The 16,773-nt window shown below is 42.4% G+C and overlaps 1 protein-coding gene across 2 annotated transcripts in view; it reads right to left on the bottom strand.

Annotated features, from left to right (window-relative positions):
* Positions 1–427: 427 nt before the first annotated feature.
* RPP40 (ribonuclease P/MRP subunit p40) overlaps positions 428–16,773 on the bottom strand; it is a 35,212-nt gene continuing 18,866 nt past the window's right edge. For both annotated transcript variants that reach the window (XM_075828460.1, XM_075828461.1), the window contains 3 exons: positions 12,096–12,288; positions 7,691–7,825; positions 428–825 (listed from right to left, as the gene is read on the bottom strand). In XM_075828460.1, coding sequence (XP_075684575.1) covers positions 627–825; positions 7,691–7,825; positions 12,096–12,288 — 527 coding nt within the window. In that variant the 3' untranslated portion in view covers positions 428–626. The remainder of the gene's footprint in view (positions 826–7,690; positions 7,826–12,095; positions 12,289–16,773) is intronic.

Raw genomic sequence — 16,773 nt, 5'->3', positions numbered from 1 at the left:
GACACAAAAGCAAATTTTCTTTTTAACAGAGAAATTGGATTGACCCGTAGAATAAAGTTAACATGCCGTTTTTACTGCATGGTGAGCGCCGTAAAAAACAAAACCAAATAATGTAGGAATCTCTTTTTTTTTTTTTCACCCAACAAAGAATTTCTTTCCAGTTTCCCAGTACATTTTATGGCACATTAAACAGTGCCATTAAAAACTGCTACTAGTCCCACAAAAAAACAAGCCCTAATAGGTCGGAAGTTATGGCTCTTGGAATGAGACTATGGAAATAAACAAGTAAAATTTGATGCATCTCCAAGGGATTACAGCAATCTCACAGTAAAAAACAAACAAACAAAATTATTTTTTTATATCTTTGGAATTGTATCTTTACAAAAAGATAATTTAGTTAAAAAAAACAAAAACAATTTAGTACAGGTAATTTAAAAATAAAAGCTTCCTTTATTTTATGGATTAGACAATTCGGGCCCAAAGTGAACTTATAATAAAATTAACATACATTTTTTTCTATAGTAAAAAGAAACAGTGGATACATTGAAAAAAAAAAAAAAAGATTCAGTATTTTGTCAGATTTAAATATCCTATATATTGTCAATAAATAATAATTTTGGTCCAGATTATGGAGGGCAGCCATCATTTGTTCCAACAGCCATTTGCAGCCAATAGTCCTCATTATTGAAGATGACAAAACAGTACAAATTTTCACCACCTTTGAAGAAGCCATGTTCGCTTTCCCTCCAAGATACAGGACTGTCTGCAAAACCATGTACCATGAGCGATACCCATTGACTCAACTTTGGTTCATTAAAATATTCACTACAATAAAAACAGAGAAAAAAAACATCACAGAATAATCAAAGATTCCTGTAATTGATTGAAATATGTTTGCATTTCCCATCACGGGCACAATATATAAAGAAATGTTGGCATGGAGGAATCCTGGTCGAGTGTCAACCTTAATGTGTGGTGTTCGAGGGCAGAATACATTCCTGTGTGTTCTGCCATCAACTGGATTGGGAAGTCATATGGAGCACTATTTCTAGATGTGGAAGCCGTTCCTTCTGCATTTGGACGGTTGCTATAGAAACTTGTGATGCCTTAACATTGCAGGATTTCCCAAGGCAGTTGTCAGGATGAATACTTGCAAAACTAGATCAGTATCTTCCCAGTATACAAATGTCTGAACAATACATCGGTATTAACCCATCAACGCATTGTCGCAAGATCACTTTGATTTCCGCCTGTTTAACCACTTAGATGCCGAGGTCAATAGCGACCAAAGGACCTAAGGCGCTGGAAAGAGGGTGCAACTCCCTTGGACAGCCCTTCGGACCCCCGCAACGTGCCGATCATTGATATGGCAGCGTGGGATCCCAATGAGGGCCCCCAGGTCTGCCCTCTTTGTGCTCCTATTAAGCCCTGCCATTAATACTGAAGTATATAGCGCAAGCAATCCAACGAAAGCTGTTTCAAGTCCTCTAAGGATACTTAAAAAATTCATCGAACTGCTTTTTCTTTTTGTTAAAAAAAAATAAATTAAAATTAAATTTTTTTTAAAAAAAAAACAACCCTCTTTTTCCCATTTTTTCTCTAAAGTAAAGTTAAATAAATGTAATTAGCATAACTGCTATTGCCGCATCCGTAAATGTAGGGATGTCACGATACCAGGATTTGGACTTTGATACCGATACATTGTGTAGTATTGCGATTTCGATACCAATTCGATACTTTGCCAACATTAATAATAATTAAAAAAAAAGTTCTTCCATTTTCTGATGTGAGGAGCGAGGTGTGATTATTAATTTAACCTCCACGTGACTCACATTAATAGTAATTAACCCCATTATGTTTCTCAGTCATAATGGGTTAATGTGTGAGGTACATAATGGGGTTAATTACTATTAATGTGAGGCACATGGAGGTTAAATTCATCACACCTTGTGCCCCACAATAAGTGATAGAAAGCAGTTTTTATTTAATTTTTTTTACAGCGTACACATCATAAATGATGCAAAAAAATTGTTGTGCAGGTTATTACGGCCGCGCCAATACCGATTATGTGTATATTTTATGTATTGAGACTTATTTTAATGTTTATTGTAAAAAAGGTGTATGTGTATTTTTTTTAAAATTTAACATTACTTTGTTTTGACTTTATTTTTTAAACTTTAATGCACTGGCATATGTCTATATTACAGTACATTAGCCTGTGTACTTATAGTACACAGGCAGTTGTTAGGACATACCATATTTCTTGTTAGGGCATACTTAGGTAAGACAGCCCTGGGGTCCTTCAATGGACCCTGGGCTGTCTGGCCATATATGGTATGTCCCTAAATCGCGTCACAGGAATTCCCTGTGGCGTGATCCAAGGGGCATCCCCCCCCCTTCTCATTTTCTCCTGAATGCTGCAGTCTGCTGCGAACTTAGCATTCATGGGAATAACGGCGGAGATCAGAGGTTTCTCTGATATCCGCCAGCGGGGCTGCGGCAGTGTAATACAGTCATTGCCCCGGTGCTGACAGGAAGTGCGCGTGTGGTCAGCATGAGGAGATGCGGCCGGCGCTGCACTAATGAGCGGCGGTTCAGGCACTGAAGACAGAACATGGGGGTGTTTTGTAGTGCGCCCGCCATGTTCTGTCTTTAGTGCCGCAGATCATTAGTGCAGCGCCGGCCGCATCGCATCATCCTGACGGCGCGCACATGTCAGGACTCAGGAACGTAGCCCCGCTCTCATACATTCATGTGTTACTATACTGAGCTGTGCGGCAGCACAGCTAAGTATCGAAATACATGAAATAACGGTATCGAACCGTTTGGGGATGCACAGTATCGAAGTTTCGATGCATTGTGCATCCCTACGTAATAGTCCAAACTATTACGATATAACGTTATTTAAAGAGGCTCTGTCACCAGATTTTCAAACCCCTATCTCCTATTGTAGCTGATCGGCGCTGCAATGTAGATAACAGGAACGTGTTTGTTTTTTTTTAAAAAACGAGCATTTTTGGCCAAGTTATGAGCATTTTTATATTTATGCAAATGAGCCTCTTATGTCCAACTGGGCGTGTATTGTGTGTGTACATCCGGGCGTTTTTACTTGTTTTACTAGCTGGGCGTTGTGAATAGAAGTGTATGATGCTGACGAATCAGCATCATCCACTTCTCTTCGTTACCACCCAGCTTCTGGCAGTGCACAGACACACAGCGTGTCCTCGCGAGATCACGCTGTGACGTCACTCACTTCCTCCCACAGGAGGAACGAGCGAGGACACGCTGTGCGTCTGAACTGCCAGAAGCTGGGTGGTAACGAAGAGAAGTGGATGATGCCGATTCGTCATCATACACTTCCATTCACAATGCCCAGTTAGTAAAACAAGTAAAAATGCCTAGATGTACACACACAATACACGCCCAGTTGGAAATAAGATTAAACACGCCCAGTTGTACATAAGAAAGGCTCATTTGCATAAATATAAAAATGGTCATAACTTGGCCAAAAATGCTCGTTTTTGAAAAAAACAAAACGTTACTGTTATCTACATTGCAGCGCCGATCTGCTGCTATAGGAGATAGGGGGTTTGAAAATCTGGTGACAGAGCCTCTTTAACCCGCACGGTGAACACTAAAAAAAAAAATTTCAATAAAAAAAAACAGAATTGTTTGATTGGTTAGCAAAGCTCCTGAAAAAAGTTAATAAAAATAAAAAAAAACTACAGTTCACCCTGCAAAAAATAAGCCCTCATACTGCTCAATTGACAGAATAAAAAGAAAAGTTATGGCTCTCAGAATGTGGCGAAACAAAGCAAATTTTTTTTACTTGTAAATGTGGTAACACACAAAACAAACCATATAAATTTGATATTGCCGGAATAGTATAAACCCGGAGAGTAAATTTAACATGTCTTTTTATCACACGATGAATGCCTTAAAAACTAAAGCCAATAAAACTGTGGTGGAATTGCTGTTTTTTGCCCATTTCACCCCACAAAGAATTGTTGTTCAGTTTCCCATTACATTAGATGGTAAATTAAATGGTGCCATGAACAATTACAACTCGTCCTGCAAAAAACAAGCCCTCATACAGCTCTGTAGAAATAAAAAAATATAGTTATGGCTTTTGGAGGAAAAAAAAAAGAAAAATGAAAAACTGAAAATTGTACTTGTCATTAACGACTTGCGGACCGCCCAGACTATAAACATCCGGGCGGTCCGCAATTAACTCTGCAGGGCCATTCCAGAATGTCCTGCAGAGTTAGCAGGTTTGCCGCTCCCTGGCGGCATTTTGCTCCGTGATACTGCTGTGTGGTCTCCGGTCATGTGATCGTTGTGACAACGATCACATTGCTCCTCCCAGCAGAGCTTGCGCGCCAACGGTAAGGAGCTCAGCTATGTGAATTCCGTGACAGCCTGTCACAGCTATCACATGCGTGCCGACGGTAAGGAGTTCCATGATGCAGCTGTCTAGAGAGCTTCAGAGTGGTCTCTGGTCAGGTGGTTGCTGTGAAAGCCTTTTTTTTTTTTTACACATTACTCTTCTCCCTTTCTGGCAGTCTGCCACAGCGATCACCAGTTGCATCTTCTCCCTCTCTGGCAGACTGCCAGAAAGGAAGAGAACAAACAAACACACACACACACACACACACACCTTTTTTAAAATTAAATTTGTCAATAAATTTGTCTAGCTGCTACACGGCGACTTTGGCCGCGCACGACACATGTAAACCAGCCAAAGATAGCTATGTCCCGTAGCCTACATTGCATGTAATGAAAAGTCAATGTCGTTGTGTTGCAACGCACAAGTTGCTACGACATGACAGCTGCAAGGAACCCAAACTGTCGTGTCGCAGTTAGGGCAGATACAGACGGACGTTGCGTTTTTGCACGCGCAAACAAAGCGGCGTTTTGCGCGCGCAAAAACCATTTGACAGCTGCGTGTGTCATCCGTGTATGATGAGCGGCTGCGTGCTTTTCGCGCAGCCATCATAGAGATGAGGCTAGTCGACGCCCGTCACTGTCCAAGGTGCTGAAAGAGCTAACTGATCGGCAGTAACTCTTTCAGCACCCTCGACAGTGAATGCCGAACACAATATCCAGCAACCTGTTAAAAAAAAGAAAAAGTTCGTACTTACCGAGAACTTCCCGGCCGTTGCCTTGGTGACACGCCTCTCTTGACATCGGGCCCCACCTCCCTGGATGACGCGGCAGTCCATGTGACCGCTGCAGCCTGTGCTTGGCCTGTGATTGGCTGGAGCTGTCACTTGGACTGAATTGTCATCCCGGGAGGTCAGACTGGAGGAAGAAGCCGGGAGTTATCGGTAAGTCAGAACTTCGTGTTTTTTTCTACAGGTTCATGTATATTGGGATCGGAAGTCACTGTCCATGGTCCTGAAACAGTTTAACTCTTTCAGCACCATGGACAGTGACTATCTCCTGACGTCGCGTACCGATAATTTTTTTGCCGAGTTCGGCCGAACCCGGTGAAGTTCGGTTCGCTTGTCCGGCTTCGCTCATCGCAAAGACACTCCGTTTGGATGTTCGGAAACAGAAAAGCACGTGGTGCTTTTCTGTTTACATTCATCCTTTTGACAACTGGTGCGCTGTTTCAGTCGGTTCGCACGGAAGTGCTTCCGTGCAACCTGCGTGGTTTTCACGCACCCATTGACTTCAATGGGAGCGCGATGCGCGAAATACGCAGAGTTCTTGAACCTGTCGCGCTTTTTGCGCAGCAGACAAACGCTGCGCAAAAAGCACGGACTGTCTGTACTGCCCCATAGACTTGCATTGGTCCATGCGTGCCGCGTGAAAACCACGCGGCCCGCACGGACCGAATACACGCTCGTGTGAATCCCCCCTTACTTGCAGGTCGTAACGCAACCACATAGACTTTCATTACTTGCGGTGTAGGCTGTGGGACATAGCGATCTTTGGTTTGGACGACTTCTGTTGTGGCCAAAGTCACCATGTAACTCACACGGATTATTTTGCAGGCAGATTCCTGAAGGAATATTGAGGCAGATTTTGACCTGCCTGTGCTTTTTTGACGTGTTTCTCGCTCGAGGCCATTGGGGACCGCAAGCGTAAAACGCTTTTTCTGCCTCACAGCCGCCAGGGAAAAAAACAACAATTTCGGCCGTATAGTGCGCGGATTCCACGTCAAAATCAGCACCAAAAAAACTCAATGTGAACTGGGCCATAGGGTAACGTTACATGTGGCGAATTCAATGCAAATTTTACCTGCGACTTTGCGCAGGCAAAGTCTGCAGCGGATTACAGTACAAGGCAAGTAGATGAGATTTTACAAAACTCATCTGCATGTGGAAACATTTTACACTGCAGATATTCAAATCTTTGATAGGGCGTTAAATACCTTGGGGTCTACTTTCCATAAAATAATCATTTTTGGGGTGTCAAAGGGGTTTTCCCGTCCACAAAAATTGATGGCCTATCCTCAGGATAAGCCATCAATATCTGATCGGTGGTGGCCCGTCTCCCTGCAGATCGGCTGTTTTAACAGGGCCGCTCGTACGATCGTCGCTTCCCCTTCATTTCCTTTACTGCTCACACTGTGAATCGCGGACACACTTGTAGTAGCAGTTCACAGTATACACTTGAATGGGAGAAAGCTGTAAAACTGTGAACCGCCGCTACAAGTGTGTCCGCGATTCAGTGTGAGGAGTAAAGGAAATGGAGGGGAAGCAGTGCTCGTACGTACACTGTGGGCCCTTTAAAACAGCCGATCGACAGGGGTGCCGGGCGTCGGACCCTGACAGATCAGATATTGATGGCCTATCCTGAAGATAGGCCATCAGTTTTTGTGGACTGAAAACGTCACATCTGTAATGGTCGTGGCATCAACGAACCAGCTTTGGAAATTTTTTCTCTAAAAGCCAGTTTGCGCACCATTCATTGTAAGCGCCACCTTGCGCCCAGTGTGCAAGAAATGCGCACATATATTTGGTATCATTGAAGTCGGCAGAAGTTGCCAAATATGTATTCAGGTGTTTAGCCAGTGGCATGCATCAGATGTGTAAAAAAACAAAACAATCACCTAAATTTACACATTCACATTTCTTTCTACTTTTTTTTCCATTTTTCCTTCCATATTTTTAAAAAAAAAGGAAAATATAGCTATTATTTTTTTACACAATATGGAAGCCCAATATTTTCTGATAAAAAAAAAAAAAAAAAAAGACCAAATACATGTAGGTTGGAAAAATAGTAGGACAATTTGCTTTTAAATTGGCACATGAAACTTAAAAATGGGCCTGGTCAGGAAGGGAGGTAAAGCTCCTGGTCAGGAAGTGGTTAAGGGAGTATGGAATTAGTTTTGAGCCTCTCAAACCGCTGACACTGCTAGTTAGCGATAGGGTAAAGCAATAGAAACATACCACTGTTGAATATCTTAGTCTTTGCATCAGGATAAAGAAAAAAAATTTTTTTATTACCCTGCCACATGCAAGTTAGGTTTGCAGCGTCTGGCATTTTGAGCGCCAACGACTACCCTCTGCAGTTGATTGACAGTTGAGAAGCAGAGCTGTCAATCAACTGCAGAGGGGAGGGCAAGGGGATGGATTGGAGCTCAATATGCCAGACACTTCCCAGTTCGGACAGACAGAAATAATAATAAAAATAAAGACAGTCTGACTGAAACAAAAATAGATACATTTTCGTGTCTTACCGAAGCTGCTTCACCAACTTCTGGATTTTCGCTGGCGTTATGAATCCAGTAATTGTACATAAATGTGCTTGTTCAATTAAAATGTTTGGTTCTGGACAGCAAAAACTTGATATGAAGCTAGAAGACTCATTTTCCCTAAAAGAAAATATAGAAATGATGACATTGTCAGACATCTCAATTACTCATGGTGTAAATGCGAAGGACAATTATGATTGATGTTAAATACAGAAGAGAAAAAAAAAAGAAAGACAATTTCTGTTAGAAGGGTGCCCTGATGATAAGCTGATCATAGGGTGTCCAAATGACAAACTTCAGTGATCAGCTGTAATCTGTAGAGGAACCCAGCTGCAAGTGTTCAATTCCAGTGCTACCACATGGAAAATTTGGCATTACATAGTTCTTGTTGGAATTTAAGAGGTTGTCCACATACAGAGACGTACCGAGTCCTTGTGAGTGAGAGATGCTCTTAACTGCTCTTCACACTGGCTGATAAATGAGGTCCCTGAACAGGAAATCTAGTTTTACCAACTCAGAATTCCCTACGCGATATATCACTATGTGCAGCTACATACACAAGCCCTAACATTACTACAGTGTCCTGATAATGAATACACATGACCATCCAGCCTGGACGTCATGTGTACTCAGAATCCTGACACTTCTGAATCTTTTTTTGTGAGATTCCGGCAAGTGAAACCAAATCTCGTTCAGCTCCGTAATCTCGCGAGATTTGGTTTCACTTGCCGGAATCTCACAAAAAAAAAAAAAAAAAAAAAGTCAGAAGTGTCAGGATTCTGAGTACACATGACATCCGGGCTGGATGGTCGTGTGTATTCATTATCAGGACAATGTAGTAATGTTAGGGCTTGTGTATGTAGCTGCACATAGTGATATAACTATATCGCTAGTGCAGAGTAAATGAATGGAGAGGAGTGCATGATGCCGATTGGTCAGAGTCATGCACTCCTCTGTACAACGCCCACTTGGTCGAAAGTAAAAGTACGCCCACTTGGGCATTAAGAAAGCTCATTAGCATAAACCAAAATCGCTCCTAACGTTGTGAAAAAAGATCGGTTTTTTTAATAAAAAGCATTACTGTCACCTACATTACAGCGCCCATCTCCTTATGTAAGAGACAGGGCACATATAATGTGGTGACAGAGCCTCTTTAAGTGGTATATTTTGGTCAACACATTCGCAGTTTGTTAAAAATACCAAAATGCATCTAAAAGTTTGAAAAAGAAAAACGCATTTTCCAAAATTTTAATTTCTCTGCTTGTAAAACAGATAATACTGGAGCACCTATTTTTTATTAGAATGTTTTCTATGCACAATTATATAGGTTTGCAGAGGCCTTTGATTGAAAAACATAAGAAACACCCCCATAAAGACTCCATTTTGTAAACTACACCTCTAAAGGAATTAATCTAGGGTAGTAGTGAGAATTTTGACCCCCCCCCCCAGGTTTTTTATGGACTTTTACTAGAATTGGGCCATGAAATAATTTTTTCACAAAAACACCCCACAATTTGTAACACAATGTCTTCAGAGTGCACTAACACCCCATATGTGGTCATAAACTGCTATCTGTGCAGACGGCAGGGCTAAGAAGGGAAGGAGCGCCATATGGCTTTTGGAGCGCATATTTTGCTAAACTGGTCTTCAGGTTCCTTGTTGCATTTGCAGAGCCCCGAAAGTACCTGTACAGCAAAACTCCCTCAGAAGCGACTATTTAGAAACTATACCCCTCAAGGGGTATAGGGAGCATTTTGACTACACAGGTGTTTAATAGATTTTATTAGAATTGGGCTGTGAAAAAAGAAAATGATATTTTTTCCAGTAAAATATAAAAAATAAAATAAAATACATATACAAATGGTACATTGTGTTTGCTAACTGTTAGAAGGCTAATGGATGATTAGAAAACACTTGAAAACCCTTGTGCAATTATGTTAGCACCGCTGTAAACAGTTTTGCTGTTTAGAGGAGCTATAAAACTGACCTTCCATTGAGCTAGTTGAGAACCTGGAGCATTCGATTTGTGGGTTCGATTAAACTCTCAAAATGGCTAGAAAAAGAGAGCTTTCATGTGAAACTCGATAGTCTATTCTTGTTCTTAGAAATGAAGGCTAATCCACGTGAGAAATTGCCAAGAAACTGAAGATTTCCTACAACGGTGTGTACTACTCCCTACAGAGGACAGCACACACAGGTTCTAACCAGAGTAGAAAGAGAAGTGGGAGGCCCCGCTGCACAACTGAGCAACAAGATAAGTACATTAGAGTCTCTAGTTTGAGAAATAGACAACTCACAGATCCTCAACTGGCAGCTTCATTAAATAGTACCCGCAAAACGCCAGTGTCAACGTCTACAGTGAAGAGGCGACTCCGCGATGCTGGCCTTCAGGGCAGAGTGGCAAAGAAAAAGCCATATCTGAGACTGGCTAATAAAAGGAAAAGATTAATATGGGCAAAAGCACACAGACATTGGACAGAGGAATATTGGAAAAAAGTGTTATGGACAGACGAATCGAAGTTTGAGGTGTTTGGATCACAGAAGAACATTTGTGAGACGCAGAACAACTGAAAAGATGCTGGAAGAGTGCCTGACGTCATCTGTCAAGCATGGTGGAGGTAATGTGATGGTCTGGGGTTGCTTTGGTGCTGGTAAAGTGGGAGATTTGTACAAGGTAAAAGGGATTTTGAATAAGGAAGGCTATCACTCCATTTTGCAACGCCATGCCATACCTTGTGGACAGCGCTTGATTGGAGCCAATTTCATCCTACAACAGGACAATGACCCAAATCACACCTCCAAATTATGCAAGAACTATTTAGGGAAGAAGCAGGCAGCTGGTATTCCATCTGTAATGGAGTGGCCAGCGCAGTCACCAGATCTCAACCCCATAGAGCTGTTGTGGGAGCAGCTTGACCGTATGGTACGCAAGAATTGCCCATCAAGCCAATCCAACTTGTGGGAGGGCCTTCTGGAAGCATGGGGTGAAATTTCTCCCGATTACCTCAGCAAATTAACAGCTAGAATGCCAAAGGTCTGCAATGCTGCAAATGGAGCATTCTTTGACGAAAGCAAAGTTTGAAGGAGAAAATTATTATTTCAAATAAAAATCATTATTTCTAACCTTGTCAATGTCTGGACTATATTTTCTAGTCATTTGGCAACTCATTTGATAAATATAAGTGTGAGTTTTCATGGAAAACACAAAATTGTCTAGGTGACCCCAAACTTTTGAATGGTAGTGTGTGTGTGTGTGTGTGTATATATATATATATATATATATATATATATATATATGTACGTACGTACGTACGTACGTACGTACGTACGTACACGTCATTCTCAATGAATTTGAATATCAAAAAGTCAATTTCAGTAATTCAATTAAAAAAGTGAAAAGCTCATTATATAGATTAAGCCCGATTTAAAAATTATTTTTAATTCCGAAATGTTAAAGCTTATGAGCTTTATGGAGATGTGGATTTCATTTTCCAGCAGGACTTGGCACCTGCCCACACTGCCAAAAGTACCAATACCTGGTTTAATAACCGCAGTATCACTGTGCTTGATTGGCAAGCTAACTCGCCTGACCTAAACCCCATAGAGAATCTATAGGGTATTGTCAAGAGGAAGAAGAGAGACACCAGACCTAACAATGCAGACGAGCTGAAGGCCGCTATCAAAGCAACCTGAGCTTCCATAACACCTCAGCAGTGCCACAGGCTGGTCGCCCCCATGCCACGCCGCATTGATGCAGTAATTCATGCAAAAGGAGCCCCGACCAAGTATTGAGTGCATATAGTGGACAGACTTTTCAGTAGGCCTTCAGTTTTAAATCACATATAATATTCTAATATTCTGAGAGACTAAATTTGGGGTTTTCATTAACTGTTAGCCATAATCATCAACATTAAAAGAAAAAAAAAATATGCAGGAAATAGATCACGGTGTAATGAATCTATATAATATGAGTTCCACTTTTTAAATTTAATTACTGAAATAAATTAACTTTTTGATGGTATTTAATTAATTGAGAAAGAGATTCTCTCTCGCTCTCTCATATATAATCTATATAATTTGTTTGTTTTGTTAATATTTGGTCACAACTGGTTGAGATCTCCTGTAGCTCACTTGCCAGCTTTGCTGAATAGATTGGGTCAAAACAAGCAGTCATCTCATTATCGTTAGAGGATGGCAGCTCCATTGTACTGCTGGATACCTAAATAAGGCTATGTTCCCTATCACTCTTTAGTCTGTAACTCATCACTTTCTGGATACTGTAATAATCTGTGACATTCTTGTCAATTGACTCCCATTCATTTCAGCTGCTATAAACGCACATGTAATGTAGGTCGTAATCTAGATAGAAAATTGCAAATAATCTACCTACCAGTCAATATTATTGCTGATGGCACCAAGCCATTCAAAAAACTCCGTTGCACTGCATGACTCTTCTTCTTTACCATGCAGCTCATCACTCTTCAACACAGGACAGTTCAGTTCCCTTGAAACTCCAGAATTTATTTTAAATTGACATTCCTTAACAACATATTTAGAAAAATAGGAGAGTATGGATGGTTCTTCTGAAAATTAAAAAAAAAAAAAAAAAAAAAAAAAGTCAAAACAAAAACTGGATTATTAGTGAGCATATCATCCTCTCACAGGTTGTCATTTTAGCTAAAGTAATAGAGATCAAGCAATATCTCCATATTAGATTTATAATGGAAGCAACGACGCAGTGTCGGCTCCGTCAAACGATGGATACCACTGGGCCTGAAAAACCCCATGATTTATGATGGAATTTGTGGGGTTCCACAATGGTGTCCAACGTTTGGACAGGCAAAATAATCTTCCCATAAAATGTGATGGAATTTCGATACATTATCCATAACCATCAAATTCATCCCCTCTGTCTCCTCCATGGAAATGTCCCTAAAGACAGAGAATAGAGGATATATCTCTCCTAAACTTAATTTCCTCATGGAGAACATCGCAAGTACGACTTGTTATCGAAGCGTCCACAACTTCTTACATAGGATGAGAACACACAAGTTTTTGTTGCAGATGTTTGAGCCAAAGCCAGAAGTGATTTCAAAAGCAATGGGTAACATAGAAAGGAAGAACTTATACTTTTGCTTCCTCCTGGATCCACTTCAGACTTTGGTTACAAAAAAAAACGGCTGCAACAAAATGTGCACCAAAAAAGGTTTCCAGCCTGTTCACATCTGCGTTGGTCATTTCAGTTGTTCTGCTCCATAATAGGAGCAAAACTCCGAAAATGACGGCAGTGATAGAACCATCACATGACTGACAACGGCGCACGATGGAACTTATTGACTTTAATGGGCTTCGTCTACATATTCAGACATGCCTAAACCCCCCCAAAGGACTTTTCTTCTGCATATATGCTTTGGCAAAACTATCAGCGAAACCTAGCTAGCACCCAATCAACCTACTCTACATATATTTCTAGAGAAGCTCACTTTTTACATTGAATGGACTGGGTCAATGCATTTCTGCAAAAATAAATCAGTGTTAACCAAAAACGTCTGAAAATATGGAGATGTTTTCAAGGGAAAGCAGCCTCTCATTTTTAGATGTTTTTTAAGCAACTCGCTTTTTTCACGGCCGTTTTTGGAGCTGTTTTTCTATAGAATCAATGAAAAACGGCTCCATAAACTTCTGAAGAAATGACATACACTCCTTTTTTGTGGCCTTTTTTTTAAAAAAACGACCGCGTAAAAAAACAGCCCGTCGGAACAGAACGCAGTTTTTCCCATTGAAATCAATGGGCAAATGTTTGGAGGCGTTCTGCTTCCGATTTTTCGTCCGTTTACGGCCCGAAAATAAGCTGTGTGAACATACCCTTATCATACGACTACTGGCACCTCACAAACAGCAGATCCGAGAAAGCTTTCAGCTTACCACATAGTTCCTAGAACAAACTTTGGTAGACAAGCCCCTTTTGACCTAGAAATCCTCTTTAGAGGTTTACCCTCCTCTCCCTTTTCTTGTAGCAACTATTTGGAATGGAACAGGTCTGCACGTCCTCCTTAGTAGTCATCCCAGTCCCCCCTTTTCGATAGTACTTTGCAGCTTTTACCTCCTGATGACTTCCAGAGCTTATTAAGGGCTACTGCCGCCATGGCTTCAAGGCTAACACTCCCAGAGCATTCCAGTGCTACCCGATACTATCTGTGCACACACAGACTAAGCTCTCTACTTCTCCTGGCCAAACGTATTGAATAACAACCATCACCCCTATGTCCATTTAAAGAGACACTTTCAGGAGGATCAGCCGATTAAATGCATCACACGGCCGTTTTCAGAATGGAGTTCTATGGCTGTATTCACACGCCGCCGTTTTTTTTTTTCTCTAACAGCACGCGAAAACTGGCCGTCAAATAATAGGACATGCCCTATTTTTGGCCATTTTGGCGCCACGGCTCCCATAGAACTCAATGGATCAGTTTTTACCGGCCGTTTTTTATGCATCAATCCTTGTAACGGCCGATAAAATCTGATCCTGGCCGAAGTTTCCACGCACACAGCACTACTTTGAGCGCTGAGCCCGGGGAAGCCCTTGACTTTACTATCCATATATGGACAGTGATGTTGGGCTTTCAACTGTTGAGTCACTGGCTAGAGCATCACGAGATCACTGGCCTGGGACTGTCCCCCTCCAACCACCCCCCCTGTAGCTAGCGCTCCCCCCCCAGATGGCACTCTCCCCCCCCCCCCTCCAGATAGCACCATTGTAGCTTGAAGGAGCGGAATCCCCGGCCGATGCTCTGGCCAGGGGATTCCGCCACTGGAGAAGCCCCTGGCGTTACTGTCCATATATGGATAGTGACGTCAGTGGCTACCCCTGGAATCCCCTGCCAGAGCGGAATCCCCAGCCAACGCTCTGGCCAGGGTATTCCGCTACCAGAGAAGCCCCTGGCGTTACTGTCCATATATGGATAGTGACGTCAGTGGCTACCCCTGGAATCCCCTGCCAGAGCGGAATCCCCGGCCGATGGTCTGGCCAGGGGATTCCGCTACTGGAGAAGCCCCTGGCGTCACTGTCCATATATGGACAAAGACATCAGGGGCTCCCTCTAGGAGTGAAATCCCCGGACAGAGGGGGTGGTGCTATCTACAGTGGGGGGCGGCTGCTATCTACAGTTGGGGGTTAGCGCTGCACCCCTGTAGATGGCACCATCTACATGGGCACTCTGGCAGTATATGGAGGCGTGACTATCTACAGTGGGCACTGTGGCACTATGTGGGCACTGTGGTATTTTCAGGGCGTCTGGACAAAAAAAAATAAAAAAAAATTCATCAGTTTTTTTTTTTTAACGGCCATGACAAACGAATGGCAAACAGCCATTAAAAACGGATAGATGGACTGGAAATGGATGAAAATTTGTTGACTCATTGATCAACTGTCAGTTTTTCATGGCCATTTTGCATAAGTTTTTAATGGCCATTTTTTTCACTGTCGTGTGAATGTAGCCCAACGCTTAATGCACACGACCGTGTGTGCCGTCCGAGTCCAGTCAGTGATCAAAGGAAAGATAGGACAGGCCCCATCTTTCCTCGGATCAGAGACACGGACCATTTTTCACGGACCCGAGTCACCCGCTATGTGAATGGGTCCGTGAAGACTATCGGGTGCCACTCGGATGCCATCAAAAACGGCCCGAGTGGCACAACGGTCGTGTGCATGAGGCCAGTCACCGGTCAGTTTTTCATGGCCGTTTTGCATCAGTGTGTCTTCAAATTTTCATCTGTTTACTGTCAGTCTGTCCATTTTTCGTGGCCATTAAAAAAACATAATTTAAAAAAAAAAGGATGGATTTAATTTGTCAGGGTATTTTTTTTTCCCAACTCCCTGAACACACCACAGTGCCCACAAATAAAGCGGGAGTACCAAAGCCCACATAAATAGTGCCACAGTGCCCAAGTAGATAGTGAGATACCCCCATATAGTGCCTCACAGTGCCCATGTAGATGGTGCCACACACCCGACCCCCTGTAGATAGCGCTACTATCTCCCTCTAGGAGCGGAATCTCCAGCCAGAGCATTGCCAACGCTCTGGCCAGGGATTCCCTGACCATATATGGACAGCGAAGTTAGGGGCTTCCTCTAAGAGCAGAATCCCCTGTCTAGGGCAGGGCGATCAAATCAATTTGCCTTTGAGGCCTCCGACGATTCTATGTTTAGACAGAATAGTTTTAATAATGGCGCTCCGTCCTGCCACCTAGTCACCGCCCTGCTGCTCTCTTCCAACACTTACTCGTGAGTGAGGAGGCAGCGTATGGGGTGTAATAATGCGGTTTCCTCCCACCTCCTGTGGATGCCCGACGTAATGCTCCGCGGTACTGGCACAGCATGTCAGTACTGCATCTATTAGTCGTCTATTGTCTGGCAGCTTATAAAGTTATAGGGCGTGGGGATGTAAACTGAGATTTGGGAGGGGGATGTAAATGGAGATTGGTGGGCAGGCTGGCTGTTTGTATATAAGGGAATGGGAGGCCGGGCTAATTCTTTCAGCCTTTTTACAGGCTTTGAGTGGCTATGAGTTGTGCTTTAGTGCCCCAGGTTAGCTAAACTGGCAGCCTTTTTAGCATTTGTTTGTGCACCAATACACACAAATCAGTACCCTCACTGTATCCCTGTTGCACCTCACCACCTAGTACTTTGCTGTTCCTGCTACCAGCATACGTTAGCCTCAGGTTAGATTAAAGGCTATGTACACCTTTGAAAGGCATTTTTTTTTTTTTCAATAAAAAGTGCAGTCAGTGCAACTTTATAATTAGTCTTTATTCAAATTTGTTTTACTTTTTTTTTTTAGATACAGCTGCTCCGTATTCTCTATGTGGCTGTATAGTTCGCTAAGGGCCTGTTCACATCAGCGATGCCTTCACCTTGATGGGTTCCGTTGGAGGTTTCCGTTGGGTTAACCTCTTAAAGGAAAGGCAAATGAAAACCTTAGCTTACGTTTGCGTCACCATTGATCTCAACTGCGCTATTGATTCAGTCAAAACAATGGAATCTTATCACAAAAGTGACAAACGGAAAC

This window comes from Rhinoderma darwinii, chromosome 5 (genome assembly GCF_050947455.1).
Source record: "Rhinoderma darwinii isolate aRhiDar2 chromosome 5, aRhiDar2.hap1, whole genome shotgun sequence".
Taxonomy (NCBI): Eukaryota; Metazoa; Chordata; class Amphibia; order Anura; family Rhinodermatidae; genus Rhinoderma; species Rhinoderma darwinii.
Note: the sequence above shows the minus strand (reverse complement) of the source record. Positions and strands in the feature narration are given on the sequence as shown.